General features: G+C 40.9%; 1 protein-coding gene across 1 annotated transcript in view; it reads right to left on the bottom strand.

The window, feature by feature from the left end:
- Positions 1-1,280: 1,280 nt before the first annotated feature.
- The window catches only part of rpl35 (ribosomal protein L35), a 25,491-nt gene continuing 1,903 nt past the window's right edge, over positions 1,281-24,868 (bottom strand). The window contains exons 3-4 of the mRNA XM_034169657.1: positions 16,625-16,706; positions 1,281-1,431 (exon numbers count right to left, since the gene is read on the bottom strand). Coding sequence (XP_034025548.1) covers positions 1,282-1,431; positions 16,625-16,706 — 232 coding nt within the window. The 3' untranslated portion in view covers position 1,281. The remainder of the gene's footprint in view (positions 1,432-16,624; positions 16,707-24,868) is intronic.

The raw sequence follows: 24,868 nt of genomic DNA, 5'->3' as shown, positions 1-24,868 counted from the left end.
ACGACGTCCTGGATCAACACAGCCTTCACTTTGGAAATGATCTGGTCATTTCAGCCTGTCGATGGCCGCTCGGAGCGCCCTCCGCCGCTGTGGGACGTCTTTAATCTGGTTGTAATGATCCTTAATCTGTGTGATGCCCAGAGTATCTTCACCGAAAGCCGTCTGAATCTTCCGAATGGTTTCCACCTGGCTGTGTCTCAGTTTCTGGAAAAATTTGATTCAGCGCTGCTCCAATCGCTCAGACATTTTCCTGACAATGAAAATCTGATGAGGGGGCTGGACCACTGCTCACTCAAAACCTGCTCACGGGCGAATGACGCAACTGACAGGTGTAAAAAAACTCACGCATGCGCACGAACGTTCAAGCAAGAGCACATGATTCAAATCCATATAGTTTATTAAAAAAATAAAAAGGTCGGATAGTTTTCTAACAGACCTCGTAGTGTTCTAGGGTTAAGAAACAAAACCGGACATTTTTGATCTTATTGTGAAATGCAAGAGCTCAGGGGGCGTGGCTTATGATCACCAAGGGAGCCTCATGAGACGGGAGTCTGCAGCCACAGTCTGGTTAAGTCCAGCACCAAGCAGAAATTGTTAAACATGCAATAACAGGAGAACTAAAACCAGGGACTTTCTCAGCCCTCTGATCATCCACTCACTCAAAGTTCAGGGACCACGCATAAATCTTCGGGGCTCCTCCAGCAGTCCAGTGGACACAGTCCAAGCATGGACAGCTCACTGGATGCAAAGGTTCACACAATTTCAACAGCGCGTTGTCCGTGGGTCGTTCATAAAAATAGGTTGCCGATGTTTTTCAAGGGTGGTAATAAATTAAGCAAAGTTTCAATGATTTTAACTGAAAGTGCAGGAAATTAAAATGAGTGTTCTGTGAATAATTGTATTTATTTCTCGATGTCATGTTGCAAGTTGATCTCAGCTTGCAAGGTTGAGATATTCCCTTTGTTCACATGTTGCTATGGGTGGGCCTTAGTGGGCTGGTCCTGCCCACCAAGATGCTTGTGTGCTTATGTTTTGCAATTAACAGTTTAAGAGTAATTCATGATTTGCAGCCAATGCACGTTTTGGGGGTGAACAGCCCGGAGCCCACAATTCCTTACGTGAATGTTCTAAGTTCATGTAGACAGACGATCCCAGCAGGAGCAGGACGCAGCTGAAGCTGTGTGAGGGTGCCGAGCGAGTGAGCGTGTGGAGGTAAAGACTGCAGACACACAGGCTTTTTTTTTTTTAAACCATCATTTATTCCAAGACCACAGACGGCCTCTAAGCTTTGACTGCAAACTTGCGGATGGAGTAAAGCAGGTCTTTCCTCTGCTGCTTCTTGGTGCGCAGACTCTCTTCATGCTTGTTGAGCCGGCGGCGCAGCGCTCTGGTCTTCTTGGGTCTCAAATCCAGGGGCTTGTACTTCTTCCCCTGAAGGAGACAAAAATACATCATCAAAAATCTGACTTAGAAAAGACGCCCTGGAAAGGTGTCCACAAAGGCAGCACATGAACACAAATCAGAGACACCTGTGCGCCAGCTCTGGAGATGTGGAGCTCCAACTCCAGCTGCCATCTGGTGACTGCCAGTCACAAACCACCTTAGTCGCTGTGCAGCGACTTCCACATTACTTTAAACTGATTCAGTAAAAACAACTCAAAGACGAGGACCTGTTTCCAGTCGCTGTGCTCAAGTAAAATTAAGTAAAAATGTACACAAGTAAAAATCAATTATTTTGCCTTTATCCCAAATTCCAGGGCTCTCCCCAAGCAGTGAACAGCACCACCATGTGGACAGACAAACGGAGGGTGCTCCTGTTTTCACAGCTTTCCTGGACCATAAGCTTTGGCAGGCAGTGAAATCCTCAGTCAGTGGAGAGGCTGCACGTGTGAAAACCAGGCTCTGCAGGGTTCTCAGCAGGATTCCACCAATTTGAGGTGAAGCTGCCAAGACCTTCACCTGGTTAAATGTGCTGCAAGTCCAGCTCACCTCTTAAATTATATATATTTTTTATTTCCTGGTTGAAATGCAGATATACAGTAGTGTTCAGAATAATAGTAGTGCTATGTGACTAAAAAGATGAATCCAGGTTTTGAGTATATTTCTTATTGTTACATGGGAAACAAGGTACCAGTAGATTCAGTAGTTTCTCACAAATCCAACAAGACCAAGCATTCATGATATGCACACTCTTAAGGCTATGAAATTGGGCTATTAGTAAAAAAAAGTAGAAGAGGGGGTGTTCACAATAATAGTAGCATCTGCTGTTGATGCTACAAACTCAAAACTATTATGTTCAAACTGCTTTTTTATCAATCCTGTGAATCACTAAACTAGTATTTAGTTGTATAACCACAGTTTTTCATGATTTCTTCACATCTGCGAGGCATTAATTTTGTTGGTTTGGAACCAAGATTTTGCTGGTTTACTAGTGTGCTTGGGGTCACTGTCTTGTTGAAACACCCATTTCAAGGGCATGTCCTCTTCAGCATAAAGCAACATGACCTTCAAGTATTTTGACCTATCCAAACTGATCCATGATACCTGGTATGCAATATATAGGCCCAACACCATAGTAGGAGAAACATGCCCATATCATGATGCTTGCACCACCATGCTTCACTGTGAACTGTGGCTTGAATTCAGAGTTTGGGGGTCGTCTCACAAACTGTCTGTGGCCCTTGGACCCAAAAAGAACAATTTTACTCTCATCAGTCCACAAAATATTCCTCCATTTCTCTTTAGGCCAGTTGATGTGTTCTTTGGCAAATTGTAACCTCTTCTGCACATGTCTTATTTAACAGAGGGACTTTGCGGGGGATTCTTGCAAATAAATTAGCTTCACACAGGCGTCTGTCACACCACTTACAGGTAACTCCAGACTGTCTTTGATCATCCTGGAGCTGATCAGTGGGTGAGCCTTTGCCATTCTGGTTATTCTTCTCTCCATTTTGATGGTTGTTTTACTTTTTTTTTTGTCCATTTTAAAGCACTGGAGATCATCGTAGATGAACAGCCTAGACTTTTTTGCACCTGCGTATAAGTTTTCCCCTCTCCAATCAACTTTTTAATCAAACTACGCTGTTCTTCTGAACAATGTCTTGAACGTCCCATTTTCCTCAGGCTTTCAAAGAGAAAAGCATGTTCAACAGGTGCTGGCTTAATCCTTAAATAGGGGACACCTGATTCACACCTGTTTGTTCCACAAATCTGACAAACTCGCTGACTGAATGCCACACTACTATTATTGTGAACACCCCCTTTTCTACTTTTTTTTTTTTTTACTAATAGCCCAATTTCATAGCCTTAAGAGTGTGCATATCATGAATGCTTGGTCTTGTTGGATTTGTGAGAATCTACTGAATCTACTGGTACCTTGTTTCCCATGTAACAAGAAGAAATATACTCAAAACCTGGATTAATCTTTTTAGTCACAGAGCACTACTATTATTCTGAACACAACTGTAGCTATGGTTTTAATGTACAGATGTCAAAAGTTTTCTAGCCCACCTTTTATTTTTATTACAAATGAAAACTGCTGTGTATAAATTAGCAGTTCTGTGACACATTTCTGCTCTGTAGTCTTCCGTGTTTTGGCCTTATGCCTCATTTCTATTGGACAATGCAAAACCATGTCACAGCACACAGCAGAAGTTGGATTGGGTTGAACTATGCGCTCTCCTGGCAGAGTGTCACATTAGCTTGGCATCTCATTGAAAATAATGGGACTTAAGAGTAAAAACTGAAGGCAATCAATTCTAAGTCCTGAAAGAAGTTTCTCTTGGAGGTATTTTAGCCATAAGGTCGAGTGAGAGGGGAAGGGTTGGCTTTTTAAATACTCAGCCATGGACTCATGGAGATTTAGTACTGTTATAACAGACTGATGCAGGAGGTGGCAGCAATGCAACAATAAGGATGCCAGCTGCCATTATAGGTCACAGAAGAAGGGTTCATTTGTTTTTCCTCCACTGGGTCACACTGAGGGGGGGGGAAAAAAATAAAAATAAAAAAATAAAAAGCACGTTTCATTTCAAAGCCATGAATGTTGGGCAGGTTAATCCATTTAATATTAACTTTATAAAGAATAAAAATGTATAAAATTATCTTCAAACTCAAAGCAAATCTCCAGAACTTGATAAAACCTGTAAATAATAATCAGTTTTATTGCCAATTTTCTTTAGACAAGTCAGGGGATGGAAACATGAACATTTCCAAGTCACTGAATATGTCTGGGCTTTATTTACATCAGTTATGAAGAAATACAAAAGTTTCTTTCACCAAAACATCAAATCTAGTCTTTCATCTCAAATGAACTTTCTGTCAAATTGTAGCTGAACTTTCAGGTCTTCTTTTTAAGAAAATCTTCCTCTACACCACTTCATCAGGAAGCTGGATTGTTTATTTCTAATTCATTTATATCAAGTTGTAGAGATTTACTTTGAGTTTTTGTTTAAAAGAAAGGAAAACCCACTGATAGTTTACTGCTGGGTTGGTAGATTATGACACAGAGCCATATGAAAATTTGTCGGCATGTGTGATCACTTATGTTAAAGTTCAGAGTGTTTTTGTGTGGCTGGTCTAAAGCCACCAGCAGGAGGCCATGTTGGCTGCTATAACAGTGATGTGTGGCGTCACATGGGCACAGAGGCTCACAACTCACCAGTGTCACCCTCCAGTATAGAAGGAGCAAAGCACCTAAGCGGCAATCAACATCCCAGACCGGTATGGCGTTCCGATAACATAATTCGCAGATCGGAATTTCAGGATCCAGCCTGCAGGATTTTTCCAATACTGGAGAGAAACCACGGCTGTGAAACCTCTCTTGTGCTGCCTGCTCTGTTTATTGCAGAGTGGCAGGAGAGGAGGGGGAGTCGGGTGTCTGCGCTCAAGGTTAGCTGTTTCTTCTGTGCATCGCACCAGAGACGAGTTTTAATCCGTCAAATTTTTGCCCGGCTCTCAGGTTCAAATGGTCCGTGCTGCAGAGCATGGATTTCCCACAAACTGAAATGAATTGTTACTGAAAATCAGCGGCTTCACAGCCGCAGCTGCGCTCTGAGTGAGCGCTCCAAGCACAGCTGAAGAAAACCGCCGATTAAAAATTCACTTTCTATCCGCTGAACGGGAAGACCACCAAAATCCTTCAGCATTTACCCAGTTACACTAGTGAGCACTGATCAATTCACCATGTCACAACAGCGCCTCAAACAATCTTTTTTCTGATTGGTTAAAACTGTGTTCATGGAGGCATTCATGAAATGGTTGACTTTCAAGGCAGATCTTTCAGTAGATCTTTCAGCAACATCTTATATCTCATATATAGTGCAGCAGATAAGAGAATATTTAGAGTGGACGCCTACAAATGGTGATACAAGCGTCAAACTCGGCACAAATAATCCATAGACATCAACTCTTTTGGAAAAAAACTGACTGGCCACTTGAATTTTTAACAGGCAGCTAGGTAGGGGTCAGCTTAAGAATTACACAGGGGCAGTGGTGGGCACAGCTAACCAAAAGTTAGCTTCGATAACCATTAATCAGATAACTGAAAAGTTATTTTTTATGACAAACTGCCAAAAAATGTATCTTTATTACAGATAACCAATAACTATTAATACTGATTTAGAAGCAGCCACATCAGATTACACTGTCGGCTTCTGATAAACCAGTTTCACTTTAAGAGCCGCAGGGGCTGCTGCGTAAATTCAAGGATCACAAACGCAAAGAACACACAAAAAATTAAAATAAAAAACCCCAAACAGTCATCTTTCAAAAGCAGTAAAACACAGTATTAGAAGTCACAGTTTATCTCAGTATTAGATACACATCATTTACGAGCTAAAAGCTGCTGCTTTTCACACACTTTGAACCCTGCGGCTTAACCGAAATACGAGGTCTGTTAGAAAAGTAACGGACCTTTTTATTTTATGCAAAAAATATATGGATTTGATTCATGTTTTTACGTCAGCCGAGCTTGAACCTTCGTGCACATGCGTGAGTTTTTTCACGCCTGTCGATTGCGTCATTCGCCTGTGGGCAGGCTTTGAGTGAGCACTGGTCCACCCCTCTCATCGTTGTTTCATTGCGAGGAAATAGCTGAATGATTTGGGCTTTGTTCCATCAGAATTTTTTCAGAAACTGTTAGAGACAGAGACAGGCAGCTGGAAACCATTCGAAAAATTTATCTGGCTTTCGGTGAAAATTTTAATGGGCTTCACAGAGATTACGGAGTGTTACTACCACTTTATGGACGGCCCACAATGGCGCACGGCGCGCCGCGCTCCGAGCCGCGATCGACAGGCATAAACCACCATTTCATTTCTAAATGGATGGCTGTGTCGATCCGGGACCGTCGTGTGCAATTTCTCTGGTTATCACAAGAGCTGGACAGCCATTTTCCGGCAGATTTCACTTTTAACAAGAGATTTTGTCATGGAAAGCCGCGCGGAGGCTTCGCACGTCACGACTGATTTGCTGATGGAGCGAGACAAAGAACACCTCCATTTTGGAGTGTTAGAGCACAAGTTGGGACAAGCCCAGCTCTCCACAATTTCTCTTATACTCACTCGACTGGTAAGCCACTGAAAGCCGAGATAGGCATGTCCCAACTTGTCCTCTGACACTCCAAAATGGAGGCGTTCTTTGTCTCGCTCCATCAGCGGTGCCGTCATGATGCGCGAAGCCTCCGCGCGGCTTTCCATGACAAAATCTCTTGTTAAAAGTGAAATCTGCCGGAAAATGGCTCATGTCCACCTCTTGTGATAACCAGAGAAATTGGACACGACGGTCCCGGAGCCACACAGCAATCCGTTTAGAAATGAAATGGTCGTGTCTGCCTGCCGATCGCGGCTCGGAGCACGGCACGCCCTGCGCCATTGTGGGCCGTCCTTAAAGCGGTAGTAACACTCCTTAATCTCTGTGAAGCCCAAAAAATTTTCACCGAAAGCCAAATGAATTTTCTGAAATGAAGTTTCTGAAAAATAATTCTGACGGAGCAAAGCCCAAATCATTCCACCATTTCCTCGCAATGAAAAAACGACAAGAGGGGTGGACCAGTGCTCACTCAAAGACTGCACACAGGCGAATGACGTAACCAACAGGCGTGAAAAACCTCACGCATACGCACGAAGGTTCAAGCTTGGCTGACATAAAAACATATGAATCAAATCCATATATTTTTTGCATAAAATAAAAAGGTCCGTTACTTTTCTAACAGACCTCGTACATTCAGATTGGCAGAGTAAAATACACATAGTAAATATACATTCTTACCTGTTAGTTTCAGTGGGATTCATCTGAAAAAATAATCCACATAAAGTGTCCTTTTTGTAAAATCCAAAAGTGTCTAAACATGAAGAAAAGTCCCTCTGTACAGACAGCTGCACTGTGAGAGCTCCTCCCCCACCGAGTCTTGGCGATTAAATTACAGCCAAAGAAATTAAATAATGTTAAAACTAGTCTGTTTTGTTTTTGTGTCGAGTGGACGAGTCACTAACATCCAAAGTGAACCTGAACTACACTACCAATAATGCTCCCTGCATCGACCGGCGAATCACGTTTTGTGCTTAATGATGACATCATCAGCAAGCAACAGGCAGCCAGTTTGCTTCAACCATAGAACAAAGGGACTAAAATGTTTGATTTTTAGGGTTTACAAACATTTGACGGTTTTGACTTTATCAGCAAAGAAAATGTTATTGGAACCAAATTTATCGGAAGATAATTGGTCCGATGATGGTTTAAAAATTTATCTGAAAAGCTAATCCGATAGCAAAAACATTAGCTTCAATAATTATCTGCTATCGGATAAGCTGAACTGTGCCCACCACTGCTCATGGGTCAAGATTAAAAGATGCTCCAATCATATCAAAAACCATACCACATTGTCTGATCATAAAGATTCCAAAAAGGTATTGTTTGGACAATCTGTGACTGAATGTTCTGGAGTTATGAGGTAAAAGCAGCAAGAATGGTGACAAAGGTCAGTTTCAGTTTGTACAGGGGTCAAAAGTTAAAGTTGCTCCAATTTTGGTTTAAAAAATGCAAATTATTGGTTGAGTTAATCGGGTTTTAAAAATAGTTTGCATCATGTGTCACGCTTAAATCATGTTACAGGGTGACATGTCACAGAATCCAATGGACATTGACCTTGTTTGACCTTTACTATGGATACCAACCATTCAACACTGCTAAAACTATTCCATTTGTTAATCCTATAACTAGACTGATTGTAGGCAATTCGATAAAAAGCCCATTCCCCTCTTGATCACGTATCTACTTGTGGATGCACAAAGGTAAGCAACAGAAGCAAGGTCCTCCATTCTGAAGTGACTGACCCCTCTTTTGTGTGAATTCTCTGAATTCTGATGTATAGTTTCTTCCCGAATCATGTATTATATCTAGTGGGATGAATTTGGCAATATATAACCAGGTCACAATATCTTATCCCCCACCCCGTCATGGACCGATGTTCTATCATATTTCAGGTTGTCAATCGGGTCCATAAACAGTGAGGAAAATAAGTATTTGAACACCCTGCGATTTTGCAAGTTCTCCCACTTAGAAATCATGGAGGGGTCTGAAATTTTCATCTTTGTCTCTTACAGTGGACATGAACCTATCTTTTAAAAAAAAAAAAAAAATGGAAATCACAATGTATGATTTTTTAATAATTTATTTGTATGTTACCGCTGCAAATAAGTATTCCAACACCTGCCAATCAGCAGAAATTCTGGCCCTTAAAGACCTGTTAGTCTGCCTCTAAAAAGTCTACCTCCACTCCACTTTAAAATTAGAAGCACCTATTTGAGGACGTTCGCTGCATAACGACACCTGTCCACCCAACACAATCAGTAAGACTCCAACTACTAACATGGCTAAGACCAGAGAGCTGTCCGAAGACACCAGAGACAAAATTGTAGATCTCCACAAGGCTGGAAAGGACTACGGGGCAACTGCCAAGCAGCTTGGTGAAAAAATATCAACTGTTGGCGCAAATATTAGAAAATGGAAGAAGCTAAACATGACTGTCAAGTCTCGCTCGGGCTGGGGCTCCATGCAAGATCCCACCTCGTGGTGTATCAATGATCCTAAGAAAGGTGAAGAATCAGCCCAGAACTGCACGGGAGGAGCTGGTCAATGACCTGAAGAGAGCTGGCACCGTTTCCAAGGTTACTGTGGGTAATACACTAAGACGTCATGGGTTAAAATCATGCACGGCACGGAAGGTTCCCCTGCTTAAATCAGCACATGTCCAGGCCCGTCTTAAGTTTGCCCATGACCATCTGGATGATCCAGAGGAGTCATGGGAGAAAGTTATGTGGTCAGATGAGACCAAAATAGAACTTTTTGGTCTTAATTCCACTCGCCGTGTTTGGAGGAAGAAGAATGCTGAGTACCATCCCAAAAACACCGTCCCTACTGTGAAGCATGGGGGTGGAAGCATCATGCTTTGGGGGTGTTTTTCTACACATGGGACAGGACGACTGCACTGTATTAAGGAGAGGATGACCAGGGCCATGTATTGTGAGATTTTGGGGAACAACCTCCTTCCCTCAGTAAGAGCTAGTGTTGTGACGTTCGCGAACAAGCCAATTCTTTTGAACGACTTTAATATGAACGAAGGGAGCAGAGTCGCGGCTGCACGGGAGCCGTTCTTTTTGTCGTTCTTTGTTTTTCATGCGTGGTTGTTTCACACAGCTCCCTGAACAGGCTGCAGACTGCGAGGGAGGGCGTGGGTGAGGGAGATTCCTGAATGGAGGCGCGACACGTTACAGTCAGAACCATCAGTGCACACAACGAGCGCGAAGCAGAGAGATGATTTTAACCCGAGTAAACATGTTAAAAAAACAAAACCGTGGAGCTGCTTTTACTTCTCTCTGAACTTTCTCTCCCAGTCTGCCGTTACCGCCCTGTTCACACACCATGTGCACGTTGTATACTGAATTTATGAGATCATGGGATGAAATAAATAGTTAAATATCTTTAAAAACATATTTTAAAAAAAGAGAATATATGAATGAACTGAGCAAAAAAAAAAAAAAAAAAAAAACCTGAAGCGGCAGTGATGTTTAGACGCACAGATCACAAAAAGCAGATGAAAACTGAACTTTAACAGCTGTTATTTTCCAAAGGTATTTATTTGTTCAATCTAGAGCTTAATGTAGTGTTTAAGCACAAAACGTGACTGATGAGGAAAAACAATTTCAGATTTGTGGTGAAATTTAATTTTCACCACAAATCAGAAGATAAAAATAAAAATGTTGCACTATTCCCAGTTTCTCCACTCACAGAAGCCAAACGTTCTTACAGAGTTGTGTTGCCTTGTATTACGATAGAATATTAAGAAGGGAAAAAATAGACAATATATTCAATCGCAATTATTTGTCTGACAATTAATCGTCTCCAGAAATTCCTAATCGTGACCGCCCTACACATGAGTACTCCTGCAGGGGGGAGGGGGGTTCTTGTGGCGCGAAAATAAGCGGCGCCACGCCGACACGCGCACACGATGAGAAAAAAGTCAGCCAGTCTCAGAAAATTCTTTTCAACATATTATAATGGGGTTATAATCAGTATTTCCAAATAATTCAAACTCAGATAATGGTTGGTAATGGCTGTGATATCAGATTTAAAGTGAATAGAAAAACTACATGTGCAATACAAAAGCTTTCAAAATAAAAAAATATCAAATCAAATATCAAAAAATATTTTAGGCTTAATTATCAATTTATCAATTCAATCAATTTTATTTATATAGCGCCAAATCACAACAAACAGTTGCCCCAAGGCGCTTTATATTGTAAGGCAAGGCCATACAATAATTACGGAAAAACCCCAACGGTCAAAACGACCCCCTGTGAGCAAGCACTTGGCGACAGTGGGAAGGAAAAACTCCCTTTTAACAGGAAGAAACCTCCAGCAGAACCAGGCTCAGGGAGGGGCAGGCTTCTGCTAGGACTGGTTGGGGCTGAGGGGAGCAGAGATCAATCACTAATGATTAAATGCAGAGTGGTGCATACAGAGCAAAAAGAGAAAGAAACAGTGCATCATGGGAACCCCCCAGCAGTCTAAGTCTATAGCAGCATAACTAAGGGATGGTTCAGGGTCACCTGATCCAGCCCTAACTATAAGCTTTAGCAAAAAGGAAAGTTTTAAGCCTAATCTTAAAAGTAGAGAGGGTGTCTGTCTCCCTGATCTGAATTGGGAGCTGGTTCCACAGGAGAGGAGCCTGAAAGCTGAAGGCTCTGCCTCCCATTCTACTCTTACAAACCCTAGGAACTACAAGTAAGCCTGCAGTCTGAGAGCGAAGCGCTCTATTGGAGTGATATGGTACTATGAGGTCCTTAAGATAAGATGGGACCTGATTATTCAAAACCTTATAAGTAAGAAGAAGAATTTTAAATTCTATTCTAGAATTAACAGGAAGCCAATGAAGAGAGGCCAATATGGGTGAGATATGCTCTCTCCTAGTCCCCGTTAGTACTCTAGCTGCAGCATTTTGAATTAACTGAAGGCTTTTCAGGGAACTTTTAGGACAACCTGATAATAATGAATTACAATAGTCCAGCCTAGAGGAAATAAATGCATGAATTAGTTTTTCAGCATCACTCTGAGACAAGACCTTTCTCATTTTAGAGATATTGCGTAAATGCAAAAAAGCAGTCCTACATATTTGTTTAATATGCGCATTGAATGACATATCCTGATCAAAAATGACTCCAAGATTTCTCACAGTATTACTAGAGGTCAGGGTAATGCCATCCAGAGTAAGGATCTGGTTAGACACCATGTTTCTAAGATTTGTGGGGCCAAGTACAATAACTTCAGTTTTATCTGAGTTTAAAAGCAGGAAATTAGAGGTTATCCATGTGTTTGTTTGTAGGACAATCCTGCAGTTTAGCTAATTGGTGTGTGTCCTCTGGCTTCATGGATAGATAAAGCTGGGTATCATCTGCGTAACAATGAAAATTTAAGCAATGCTTTCTAATAATACTGCCTAAGGGAAGCATGTATAAAGTGAATAAAATTGGTCCTAGCACAGAACCTTGTGGAACTCCATAATTAACCTTAGTCTGTGAAGAAGATTCCCCATTTACATGAACAAATTGTAATCTATTAGATAAATATGATTCAAACCACCGCAGCGCAGTGCCTTTAATACCTATGGCATGCTCTAATCTCTAATAAAATGTTATGGTCAACAGTATCAAAGCAGCACTGAGGTCTAACAGAACAAGCACAGAGATGAGTCCACTGTCTGAGGCCATAAGAAGATCATTTGTAACCTTCACTAATGCTGTTTCTGTACTATGATGAATTCTAAAACCTGACTGAAACTCTTCAAATAGACCGTTCCTCTGCAGATGATCAGTTAGCTGTTTTACAACTACCCTTTCAAGACTTTTTGAGAGAAAAGGAAGGTTGGAGATTGGCCTATAATTAGCTACGATAGCTGGGTCAAGAGATGGCTTTTTAAGTAATGGTTTAATTACTGCCACCTTAAAAGCCTGTGGTACATAGCCAACTAATAAAGATAGATTGATCATATTTAAGATCGAAGCATTAAATAATGGTAGGGCTTCCTTGAGCAGCCTGGTAGGAATGGGGTCTAATAAACATGTTGATGGTTTGGATGAAGTAACTAATGAAAATAACTCAGACAGGACAATCGGAGAGAAAGAGTCTAACCAAATACCGGCATCACTGAAAGCAGCCAAAGATAACGATACGTCTTTGGGATGGTTATGAGTAATTTTTTCTCTAATAGTTAAAATTTTATTAGCAAAGAAAGTCATGAAGTCATTACTAGTTAAAGTTAAAGGAATACTCGGTTCAGTAGAGCTCTGACTCTTTGTCAGCCTGGCTACAGTGCTGAAAAGAAACCTTGGGTTGTTCTTATTTTCTTCAATTAGTGATGAGTAGTAAGATGTCCTAGCTTTACGGAGGGCTTTTTTTTTTATAGAGCAACAGACTCTTTTTCCAGGCTAAGTGAAGATCTTCTAAATTAGTGAGACGCCATTTCCTCTCCAACTTACGGGTTATCTGCTTTACACTGCGAGTTTGTGAGTTATACCACGGAGTCAGGCACTTCTGATTTAAAGCTCTATTTTTCAGAGGAGCTACACCATCCAAAGTTGTCTTCAATGAGGATGTAAAACTATTGACGAGATACTCTATCTCACTTACAGAGTTTAGGTAGCTACTCTGCACTGTGTTGGTATATGGCATTAGAGAACATAAAGAAGGAATCATATCCTTAAACCTAGTTACAGTGCTTTCTGAAAGACTTCTAGTGTAATGAAACTTATTCCCCACTGCTGGGTAGTCCATCAGAGTAAATGTAAATGTTATTAAGAAATGATCAGACAGAAGGGAGTTTTCAGGGAATACTGTTAAGTCTTCAATTTCCATACCATAAGTCAGATCTAAGATATGATTAAAGTGGTGTGTGGACTCATTTACATTTTGAGCAAAGCCAATTGAGTCTAATAATAGATTAAATGCAGTGCTGAGGCTGTCATTCTCATCATCTGGGTGGATGTTAAAATCGCCCACTATAATTATCTTATCTGAGCTAAGCACTAAGTCAGACAAAAGGTCTGAAAATTCACAGAGAAACTCACAGTAACGACCAGGTGGACGATAGATAATAAATAAAACTGTTTTTTGGGACTTCCAATTTGGATGGACAAGACTAAGAGTCAAGCTTTCAAATGAATTAAAGCTCTGTCTGGGTTTTTGATTAATTAATAAGCTGGAATGGAAGATTGCTGCTAATCCTTCCGCCTCGGCCCGTGCTACGAGCATTCTGACAGTTAGTGTGACTCGGGGGTGTTGACTCATTTAAACTAACATATTCATCCTGCTGTAACCAGGTTTCTGTAAGGCAGAATAAATCAATATGTTGATCAATTATTATATCATTTACTAACAGGGACTTAGAAGAGAGAGACCTAATGTTTAATAGACCACATTTAACTGTTTTAGTCTGTGGTGCAGTTGAAGGTGCTATATTATGTTTTCTTTAATTTTTATGCTTAAATAGATTTTTGCTGGTTATTGGTAGTCTGGGAGCAGGCACCGTCTCTACGGGGATGGGGTAATGAGGGGATGGCAGGGGGAGAGAAGCTGCAGAGAGGTGTGTAAGACTACAACTCTGCTTCCTGGTCCCAACCCTGGATAGTCACGGTTTGGAGGATTTAAGAAAATTGGCCAGATTTCTAGAAATGAGAGCTGCTCCATCCAAAGTGGGATGGATGCCGTCTCTCCTAACAAGACCAGGTTTTCCCCAGAAGCTTTGCCAATTATCTATGAAGCCCACCTCATTTTTTGGACACCACTCAGACAGCCAGCAATTCAAGGAGAACATGCGGCTAAACATGTCACTCCCGGTCCGATTGGGGAGGGGCCCAGAGAAAACTACAGAGTCCGACATTGTTTTTGCAAAGTTACACACCGATTCAATGTTAATTTTAGTGACCTCCGATTGGCGTAACCGGGTGTCATTACTGCCAACGTGAATTACAATCTTACCAAATTTACGCTTAGCCTTAGCAAGCAGTTTCAAATTTCCTTCAATGTCACCTGCTCTGGCCCCCGGAAGACAATTGACTATGGTTGCTGGTGTCTCTAACTTCACATTTCTCAAAACAGTCGCCAATAACCAGAGTTTGATCCTCGGCGGGTGTGTCATCGAGTGGGGAAAAACGGTTAGAAATGTGAACGGGTTGGCGGTGTACACGGGGCTTCTGTTTAGGGCTACGCTTCCTCCTCACAGTCACCCAGTCGACCTGCTTTCCCGGCTGCTCGGGATCTGCCAGGGGGTAACTAACGGCGGCTAAGCTACTTTGGTCCGCACCGACTACAGGGGCCTGGCTAGCTGTAGAATTTTCCACGGTGCAGAGCCGAGTCTCCAATTCGCCCAGCCTGGCCACCAAAGCTATGAATAAGTTACACTTATTACAAGTACCATTACTGCTAAAGGAGGCCGAGGAATAACTAAACATTTCACACCCAGAGCAGAAAAGTGCAGGAGAGACAGGAGAAGCCGCCATGCTAAACCAGCTAAGAGCTAGTAGCTGCGCTAAGCTAGCGGATTCCTAAAAACACACAAAGTGAATAATGTGTAAATAATTTAGAGGTGATTCAGCAGAGGGAGTGCTTTAGTTAAGGCACGTGAAGATTACACTGTGAAACAAATTGTTATCTAGTTAACTAGATCAATCTAACTGCGCAGATTAAACAGCTAACAGATACAGCAAAACACCGCTGTGCTCCGGAACAGGAAGTGATACAATACCGCAGTGAGAGCCAACCACCAGTAGAGGCAAGCCTGTTGCAAATATGCAACAGTATGTCACAATTTATGTCACAAATGGCACTAGGAATTTCTAACCAGAATGTATTGTAATGGCAAAGTGCGCATGCACACTGCAGCATGCACCACCACGAATGCACACATGGTGGAAATTGATAATTAAGCCTAAAATACAAAAAAAAAAAAAAAAAAAAAAAAAGAGCCATATGAGCCAGTTTTTTGAACTGGCTCCTTGAAAGGAACGAGCCATAAAGATCCAGATCCCCCCAAAGAGCCATAAATCCCATCTCTAGTAAGAGCATTGAAGATGGGTCATGGCTGGGTCTTCAGCATGACAATGACCCGAAGATCCAAAACTGAAAGATCTAGAGAGGATCTGTATGGAGGAGTGGACCAAAATCCCCGCTGCAGTGTGTGAAAACCTGGTGAGAAACTACAGGAAACATTTGACCTCTGTAATTGCAAACAAAGGCTACTGTACCAAATATTAACATTGACTTTCACAGGTGATCAAATACTTATTTGCAGCAGTAACATACAAATAAATTATTTAAAAAAAAAAAGTCACACTGTGATTTTTTTTTTTAGATTATGTCTCTCACAGTAGACATGCACCTAACATGAAAATTTCAGACCCCTCCATGATTTCTAAGTGGGAGAACTTGCAAAATCGCAGGATGTTCAAACACTTATTTTCCTCACTGTATTTTTCAAGTATATTTCAAAGGGAGACTTATAGAAAGAATAACAATATTGTTAGTCAATCAAACTGCTTCATTTGGGACCATAAAACATCCATGAAATAGAGTTAAAAGGTTACTCTCTCCTGATTGGGCCTTATCAAGGTTTGAGGAAGCTTGAGTCAGTGATGCCTGTATGAATGTTGCCTTTTCAGGGGTTAGCGTTAGCACATCCTCACTGTTGATCCAACATAGCTTCAGGGAGGACTCTTTGCTTATGCCCAAAAGTAACTAACTTTTTTGACGGTGGGGTTTTAAAATCTGGACTTTAATTTGTTTGTGTCGTGTTTTACTTTTCTTAGGGGAGGTGATGGTCTAGTGGTTAAGGTGTTGGGCTTGAGACCAGAAGATCCTTGGTTCAAATCTCCGCCTCACTGGAAAATCACTAAGGGCCCTTGGGCAAGGTCTTTAATCCCCTACTGCACCCGGTGTGTAGTGAGCGCCTTGTATGGCAGCACCCTGACATCGGGGTGAATGTGAGGCATAATTCATAATTTCCATCTGATGCAGATGGAAAAGCGCTATATAAATGCAGTCCATTTACCATTTTACAATCAGAGGCTCTCACCTTGTAGAATTTCCTCAGGTTTTCCTTCTGCGTCTGGTTGATGACAGTCAACACTCTGGCAATGGATTTGCGGACGACACGTCTGGAAGAGGGACAAAATTGTAGTAAAGTAGGAAAGGTTCCACATCAATGTTTTAACATTGAGCAATATGATAAAATCACACTGATGAAATTAAAAAAAAAAAAAAAAAAAAAAAAAAAAAAAAACCAGGCTGCTCTGGAAGTCCAGGCTGCTTTGATGGCGGCCTTTAGCTCCTCCAGCTTGTTGGGGCTGCTCCTCTTCCTCTGGACAAGATCCCTCAGAGTGTCTCTCGGCTTTGTCTAAAGGGCCTGTCAAGATCAGTAATAACATCCGGAAATCCAGGGACTGGTATTTGGCATTGCGGACACATGCCAAGTCATGCTGGAAAAGGAAACCAGTGTTTGCTGAACCTGGTCAGCAGATGGCAGCAGTCATCCCCATGGCTGTGTTTCCGTCCCGAACCTGGATACCATATATTTACAGGGAAGAAATGGTGACTCAAACTGGAATATACCTAGTGTTATATTCTCAGAGTTTTGTTCTTTGTGTGTGGCTATCCTGATAGGGAATGAGCACTGAAAACACGCTTGTCTAGCTCACGCGCCACTGAAGAAATCAGCTGCTCTGACGACTTACCCAGACTGACAACAAATGAGTAAATTAAATACTTTTATGCTTTTCTCGTGGTTTCTTGAGGCATTTTGTGAATGCAGACGTGCTCTGACCTCAAAATGCACTCATGTGATATAAATCAAACACAGCATCTCTACATCTGTGTGCAGCCGGCACCCTAATTGATGCATTGCTGCCACCTTCTGCATCAGTCCATTATAGCCGTGCTAAATCCTCTGGACGAGTCCAGTGTACTATACTACACTATACCACAGACAAGTGAAGAGGAAAGCACTGAGTATACTGTCGAACTCTGCTCATCCTCTTTTTAGTGACTTTCAATATTTACCTTCTGGCTCACAGCTCAGGTTTCCCTCTGTGAAGGGTAACAGATTTAAGTTCTCTTTTGTTCCTGCAGCCATTACTGTTCTGAACACAGGCCAAGGAAGGAGTTAAAACTGTGGAAGCATTTTAATGGACTATTTTTAATGTTTGGACTGTGTAATTGTTTGTGATGCTGCATCATGGTACTGATGTGTTCTGTGTGTCATGTGCTTTTAATGTATTCTCAAGCTGCAAAACTAATTTCCCCATGGGGGACACAAATAAAGTGAAGTGTCCTACAAGTATTTAAAAAACCAACACCCCCTCTCACTTAAATCTTTATTTAACTAGGTCAGTCCCATTAAGATTTATTTTATTTCATAGCTCCAAATCACAAAGTTGCCTCGAGGCGTTCCACACAAGTAAGGTCTAACCTTAACCACCAGATCAACAGTGTTAAGGAAAAAAACACTCCCTCTGAGGAAGAAACCTCAAACAGACCAGACTCAAAGGGGTGACCCTCTGCTTGGGCCATGATACAGACATAAATTACAGAACAATTCACAAAACGAACATACAGGAAATGCAGTTGGTGCACAGGACAGGAGGGCCACAGAAATGGACAACACTCCCATCTCTGGATGGAGCCGCATCTCAAACAGAGAGCGAGAAAAACAAAAAAAACATACAAACACCCAATGCGCCAAGCCCGCCTCTGTTGTTGAGGACAAGAACTGTTTCTGGGAATATCACTGAATAAATACCAAAGTTCTTGTCTTGCAATAAATGACCATAACAACATGGCAGATTATTTTTCATGTTATACTGTTCTGGGACAAAAGCAAAACCCCCCAAATAAATCCTTAGTTTTGTATTGTTGGTCAGACAATGACCACAAATACAGGAGATTCTGCTCCCCGTAGAGCCCAAAGTTGCATTACGTTTCCATAAAAATAACGTATCATTTTCACCCTCAAAAGCCTTTGTATAACATCTTAATGACTGAAATTTTTGTGTTTTCTATATGTGAGTTTTACAGGGTTGATAAAAAAAAAAACCTAAGAGTAAACCACTACTAAGTAGGGATGGGTATTGATAAGATTTTATCTATAGATGCCGGTATCGACTCCGCTTGTCGTTTGATTGCCTTATCGATACATCGTGAATTTTCTGTGCACTAAAAGTAGACTTTACAGGTTTTCTATGTCAACAACACTTTAAATTGGTCACTGGATCCTTGATCTCTGGACATAAATAAAAATAAATAAAATCTGTAGTTTTTGTCAAAAGCGTTTCCTTTCAGACATTTTGGCATGAATGTCTCTCCGTACTTCTGAGCTGAGCTCAGCCGGCTGCTACACGTCAGCGCAGGACATCTGGTTTTGGGAGAAAAAAAAAAACGTTTTGATCGATTGCAGTTTGTTTGTATTACAACATTTGGAAAGAGGTGTCATTTGATTTAAACGGTGTTTCACTTTGAAGTTATTAATTCCGACTGGACTATCGTTCTAACTTGACTCGGCAGAGAGCCGCGCAGCGTTTGGAGCTGTGTGAACAGAACGGAGGAGTGACTCACGATTGACATTCAGGGATGAAAGTAGTGAAAAACAAAAAAAAAAAAAGCTGAAACCCAAAATTACCCCCAACACCACCAGCACGGAAATGTTTGAATTCTAGAAGCTCTGAAATGCAATCTGGGACTATTCCAGACAATAAACTGCAGAGAGTGCAGCATGCATTTAGTGAGGGGAATAAAACTTTCCTTCTTCAAATTCATTCCCGTAGGATTCTGCTTTTACTAGGATGCAGCAGTTTTCTAGTTTGTCAGATAGTTCTGGAGGAAATCACTGAAGAAATTAACATTGAAAATATGGTTTGACTGAAACAAATTGTCAATAAACTTAAATAAAACAGGGATGAAGTGGAGGTGTAAGAGTCACTAGGTGTTCACAAGAAACTTTTCCATATGTATTTATTTATGTTTATTGTTAGTTGGTTTTATATTTTCCGTTGTGTTTTGTTTTATCAGGTTCTTTGTCTCTTTCTCTAAAATTGTGCTGTAGCATTATTTTTTATTATGCGTTATTACTATTATTGTTGTTGTTGTTACCATTATTAATATATGCTGAGATGCGAACAGCTTAATGCTAACTTTAACATTGAAAACACCATAGATATGCTAACATGTTAGCATCTGTCCTGTTTTTAAGTTAGAAAATACATCTATCAACTTTCAGAAGACCATAACAGGTCAGTTTAACATAAAGGTAAATATTACTCAGACATATGCTCTTTAGGGTTTTAGAGGGGAAAAATGAAGATAAAGCGAAATAAAACAATGAATCAACGAAGCAGCAGGTTGAAGCACTGCTTTGATCTGCGAATCACTGCTTCGATTGGTTCAAGGTTCAAATCAATCAATCAATTTTATTTATATAGCGCCAAATCACAACAAACAGTTGCCCCAAGGCGCTTTATATTGTAAGGCAAGGCCGAACAATAATTACGTAAAAACCCCAACGGTCAAAACGATCCCCTGTGAGCAAGCACTTGGCGACAGTGGGAAGGATAAACTCCCTTTTAACAGGAAGAAACCTCCATCAGAACCAGGCTCAGGGAGGGGCAGTCTTCTGCTGGGACTGGTTGGGGCTGAGGGGAGAGAATCAGGAAAAAGACATGCTGTGGAGGGGAGCAGAGATCGATCACTAATGATTAAATGCAGAGTGGTGCATACAGAGCAAAAAGAGAAAGAAACACTCAGTGCATCATGGGAACCCCCCAGCAGTCTAAGTCTATAGCAGCATAACTAAGGGATGGTTCAGGGTCACCTGATCCAGCCCTAACTATAAGCTTTAGCAAAAAGGAAAGTTTTAAGCCTAATCTTAAAAGTAGAGAGGGTGTCTGTCTCCCTGATCCGAATTGGGAGCTGGTTCCACAGGAGAGGAGCCTGAAAGCTGAAGGCTCTGCCTCCCATTCGACTCTTACAAACCCTAGGAACTACAAGTAAGCCTGCAGTCTGAGAGCGAAGCGCTCTATTGGGGCGATATGGTACTACGAGGTCCCTAAGATAAGATGGGACCTGATTATTCAAAACCTTATAAGTAAGAAGAAGAATTTTAAATTCTATTCTAGAATTAACAGGAAGCCAATGAAGAGAGGCCAATATGGGTGAGATATGCTCTCTCCTTCTAGTCCCTGTTAGTACTCTAGCTACAGCATTTTGAATTAACTGAAGGGTTTTCAGGGAACGTTTAGGACAACCTGATAATGAATTACAATAGTCAGGCCTAGAGGAAATAAATGCATGAATTAGTTTTTCAGCATCACTCTGAGACAAGACCTTTCTAATTTTAGAGATATTGCGTAAATGCAAAAAAGCAGTCCTACATATTTGTTTAATATGTGCTTTGAATGACATATCCTGAAAAATGACTCCAAGATTTCTCACAGTATTACTAGAGGTCAGGGTAATGCCATCCAGAGTAAGGATCTGGTTAGACACCATGTTTCTAAGATTTGTGGGGCCAAGTACAATAACTTCAGTTTTATCTGAGTTTAAAAGCAGGAAATTAGAGGTCATCCATGTCTTTATGTCTGTAAGACAATCCTGCAGTTTAGCTAATTGGTGTGTGTCCTCTGGCTTCATGGATAGATAAAGCTGGGTATCATCTGCGTAACAATGAAAATTTAAGCAATGCCGTCTAATAATACTGCCTAAGGGAAGCATGTATAAAGTGAATAAAATTGGTCCTAGCACAGAACCTTGTGGAACCTTAGTCTGTGAAGAAGATTCCCCATTTACATGAACAAATTGTAATCTATTAGATAAATATGATTCAAACCACTGCAGCGCAGTGCCTTTAATACCTATGGCATGCTCTAATCTCTGTAATAAAATTTTATGGTCAACAGTATCAGAAGCAGCACTGAGGTCTAACAGAACAAGCACAGAGATGAGTCCACTGTCTGAGGCCATAAGAAGATCATTTGTAACCTTCACTAATGCTGATTCTGTACTATGATGAATTCTAAAACCTGACTGAAACTCTTCAAATAGACCATTCCTCTGCAGATGATCAGTTAGCTGTTTTACAACTACCCTTTCAAGAATTTTTGAGAGAAAAGGAAGGCATCACTGAAAGCAGCCAAAGATAACGATACGTCTTTGGGATGGTTATGAGTAATTTTTTCTCTAATAGTTAAAATTGTATTAGCAAAAAAAAATCATGAAGTTATTACTAGTTAAAGTTAAATGAATACTCGGCTCAATAGAGCTCTGACTCTGTCAGCCTGGCTACAGTGCTGAAAAGAAACCTGGGGTTGTTCTTATTTTCTTCAATTAGTGATGAGTAGTAAGATGTCCTAGCTTTACGGAGGGCTTTTTTATAGAGCAACAGACTCTTTTTCCAGGCTAAGTGAAGATCTTCTAAATTAGTGAGATGCCATTTCCTCTCCAACTTACGGGTTATCTGCTTTAAGCTGCGAGTTTGTGAGTTATACCACGGAGTCAGGCACTTCTGATTTAAAGCTCTCTTTTTCAGAGGAGCTACAGCATCCAAAGTTGTCTTCAATGAGGATGTAAAACTATTGACGAGATACTCTATCTCACTTACAGAGTTTAGGTAGCTACTCTGCACTGTGTTGGTATATGGCATTAGAGAACATAAAGAAGGAATCATATCCTTAAACCTAGTTACAGCGCTTTCTGAAAGACTTCTAGTGTAATGAAACTTATTCCCCACTGCTGGGTAGTCCATCAGAGTAAATGTAAATGTTATTAAGAAATGATCAGACAGAAGGGAATTTTCAGGGAATACTGTTAAGTCTTCAATTTCCATACCATAAGTCAGAACAAGATCTAAGATATGATCAAAGTGGTGGGTGGACTCATTTACATTTTGAGCAAAGCCAATTGAGTCTAATAATAGATTAAATGCAGTGTTGAGGCTGTCATTCTCAGCATCTGTGTGGATGTTAAAATCACCCACTATAATTATCCTGCTAAGCATTAAGTCAGACAAAAGGTCTGAAAATTCACAGAGAAACAGTAACGACCAGGTGGACGATAGATAACAAATAAAACTGGTTTTTGGGACTTCCAATTTGGATGGACAAGACTAAGAGTCAAGCTTTCAAATGAATTAAAGCTCTGTCTGGGTTTTTGATTAATTAATAAGCTGGAATGGAAGATTGCTGCTAATCCTTCTGCCTCGGCCCGTGCTACGAGCATTCTGGCAGTTAGTGTGACTCGGGGGTGTTGACTCATTTAAACTAACATATTCATCCTGCTGTAACCAGGTTTCTGTAAGACCAAATAAATCAATATGTTGATCAATTATTGTATCATTTACTAACAGGGACTTAGAAGAGAGAGAACTAATGTTTAATAGACCACATTTAACTGTTTTAGTATGTGGTGCAGTTGAAGGTGCTATATTATTTTTTCTTTTTGAATTTTTATGCTTAAATAGATTTTTGCTGGTTATTGGTGGTCTGGGAGCAGGCACCGTCTCTACGGGGATGGGGTAATGAGGGGATGGCAGGGGGAGAGAAGCTGCAGAGAGGTGTGTAAAACTACAACTCTGCTTCCTGGTCCCAACCCTGGATAGTCACGGTTTGGAGGATTTAAGAAAATTGGCCAGATTTCTAGAAATGAGAGCTGCTCCATCCAAAGTGGGATGGATGCCGTCTCTCCTAACAAGACCAGGTTTTCCCCAGAAGCTTTGCCAATTATCTATGAAGCCCACCTCATTTTTTGGACACCACTCAGACAGCCAGCAATTCAAGGAGAACATGCGGCTAAACATGTCACTCCCGGTCCGATTGGGGAGGGGCCCAGAGAAAACTACTGAGTCCGACATTGTTTTTGCAAAGTTACACACCGATTCAATGTTAATTTTAGTGGTTAGGGTTCAAAGTAAAGCCGGGCTGCAGAAAAACTGATTACAGACCCGCTGCAGGGTCTGTAATCAATGTAGAGAAATGACCATTTTCCTGACAAACACCCCAAAAACAACGGCCACTCTGAAGTACCGATAAGGGAATCGTTAAGCAAAAAGCTATTGATGTCAATGGATCGAATCAATTTTTAACGATACCTGAAAGGAACCGGTTCTCGATACCCAACCCTACTCCTAAGATTTACACAGGAGTAAAATAGTCACCTAAAATTCACAGTAGTTACACTGAAACGCTAACAGAAGTAGTAGACTGGTAAAAACTGTAATAAAGTAATGGCTTCACCCCATTAAAAAAAAAAACAAAAAAACACAGTCATTCTATTTAATGCATCACTCCCTATAAAGTGCCCTGACACTTGAACGCACAAGTTTTGTACAGCCATCTCTCCAAGGTGGTTGTTGAAAATGCCTCTAATCACTTCCGTAATCACAGAGGATTGTTCCAGCTGCCGCTTTTCTGTCTCACTCACTCTCCTGCACTTAATGAGGTGGTGAACACATTTGTAAACACTCTAAAAAGGTAATTTGTAATAGCTTGGTAAAACAGCTGCATGTTCATTCCTTCGTGTGAGTAGCTGTAAAAGTACATTTATAATAGATTTAAGACATAGTTATACTCATTCAGACGAGCTGCGCTCTGATGCGGTGCACTGACGCAATCATTCACATGCAGGGTTTTTGAATCGTTTGTTTAATGTTCACTTGAAGTTCATGTAATTAATGTGATGGAGATTTTGTACATTTCAAAATTTTCGTAGCGCACATGCACGAAGCCGCACACAGCACGGATCAAAGCCGTGCAAGTGCCAGGGTCCCCCCAAACATTTTTGAACTGTAATTTAGCTCTGAAATGCAATCTGGGGCTATTCCATACAAACTGTAGTGAGTGCAGCACCCATTTTGGTCAGAAAATAACTTAAGACTGGGGCAACAACATTTCTTGGGGAAACCACACAAATCCATACAAACCAAATTATTAGGAAGCAATTTGGTGTTAAAGCAAATCATGTTCTGGCTCTGTTTCTGAATTGCTTTATAATTTGTGTCTGTATCATGGCCCAAGCAGAGGGTCACCCCTTTGAGTCTGGTCTGCTTGAGGTTTCTTCCTCAGAGTTTTTCCCTTACCACTGTTGCTCTGGGGGTTAGTAATGTTTGACCTTACTTGTGTGAAGCGCCTTGAGGTAACTCTGTTACTATGTGATATGGCGCTATATAAATGAAAATAAAATGAAATTGGATCATAACATATATTTTATTATACATAGATAAAAAACAGAATACAATGATTTTCAAATCCTCTTCAACCTAGACAAGATATTTAAGTTA

Source organism: Thalassophryne amazonica, chromosome 5 (assembly GCF_902500255.1).
Source record: "Thalassophryne amazonica chromosome 5, fThaAma1.1, whole genome shotgun sequence".
Lineage (NCBI taxonomy): Eukaryota > Metazoa > Chordata > Actinopteri > Batrachoidiformes > Batrachoididae > Thalassophryne > Thalassophryne amazonica.
This window is presented reverse-complemented; position numbering and strand designations above follow the sequence as displayed.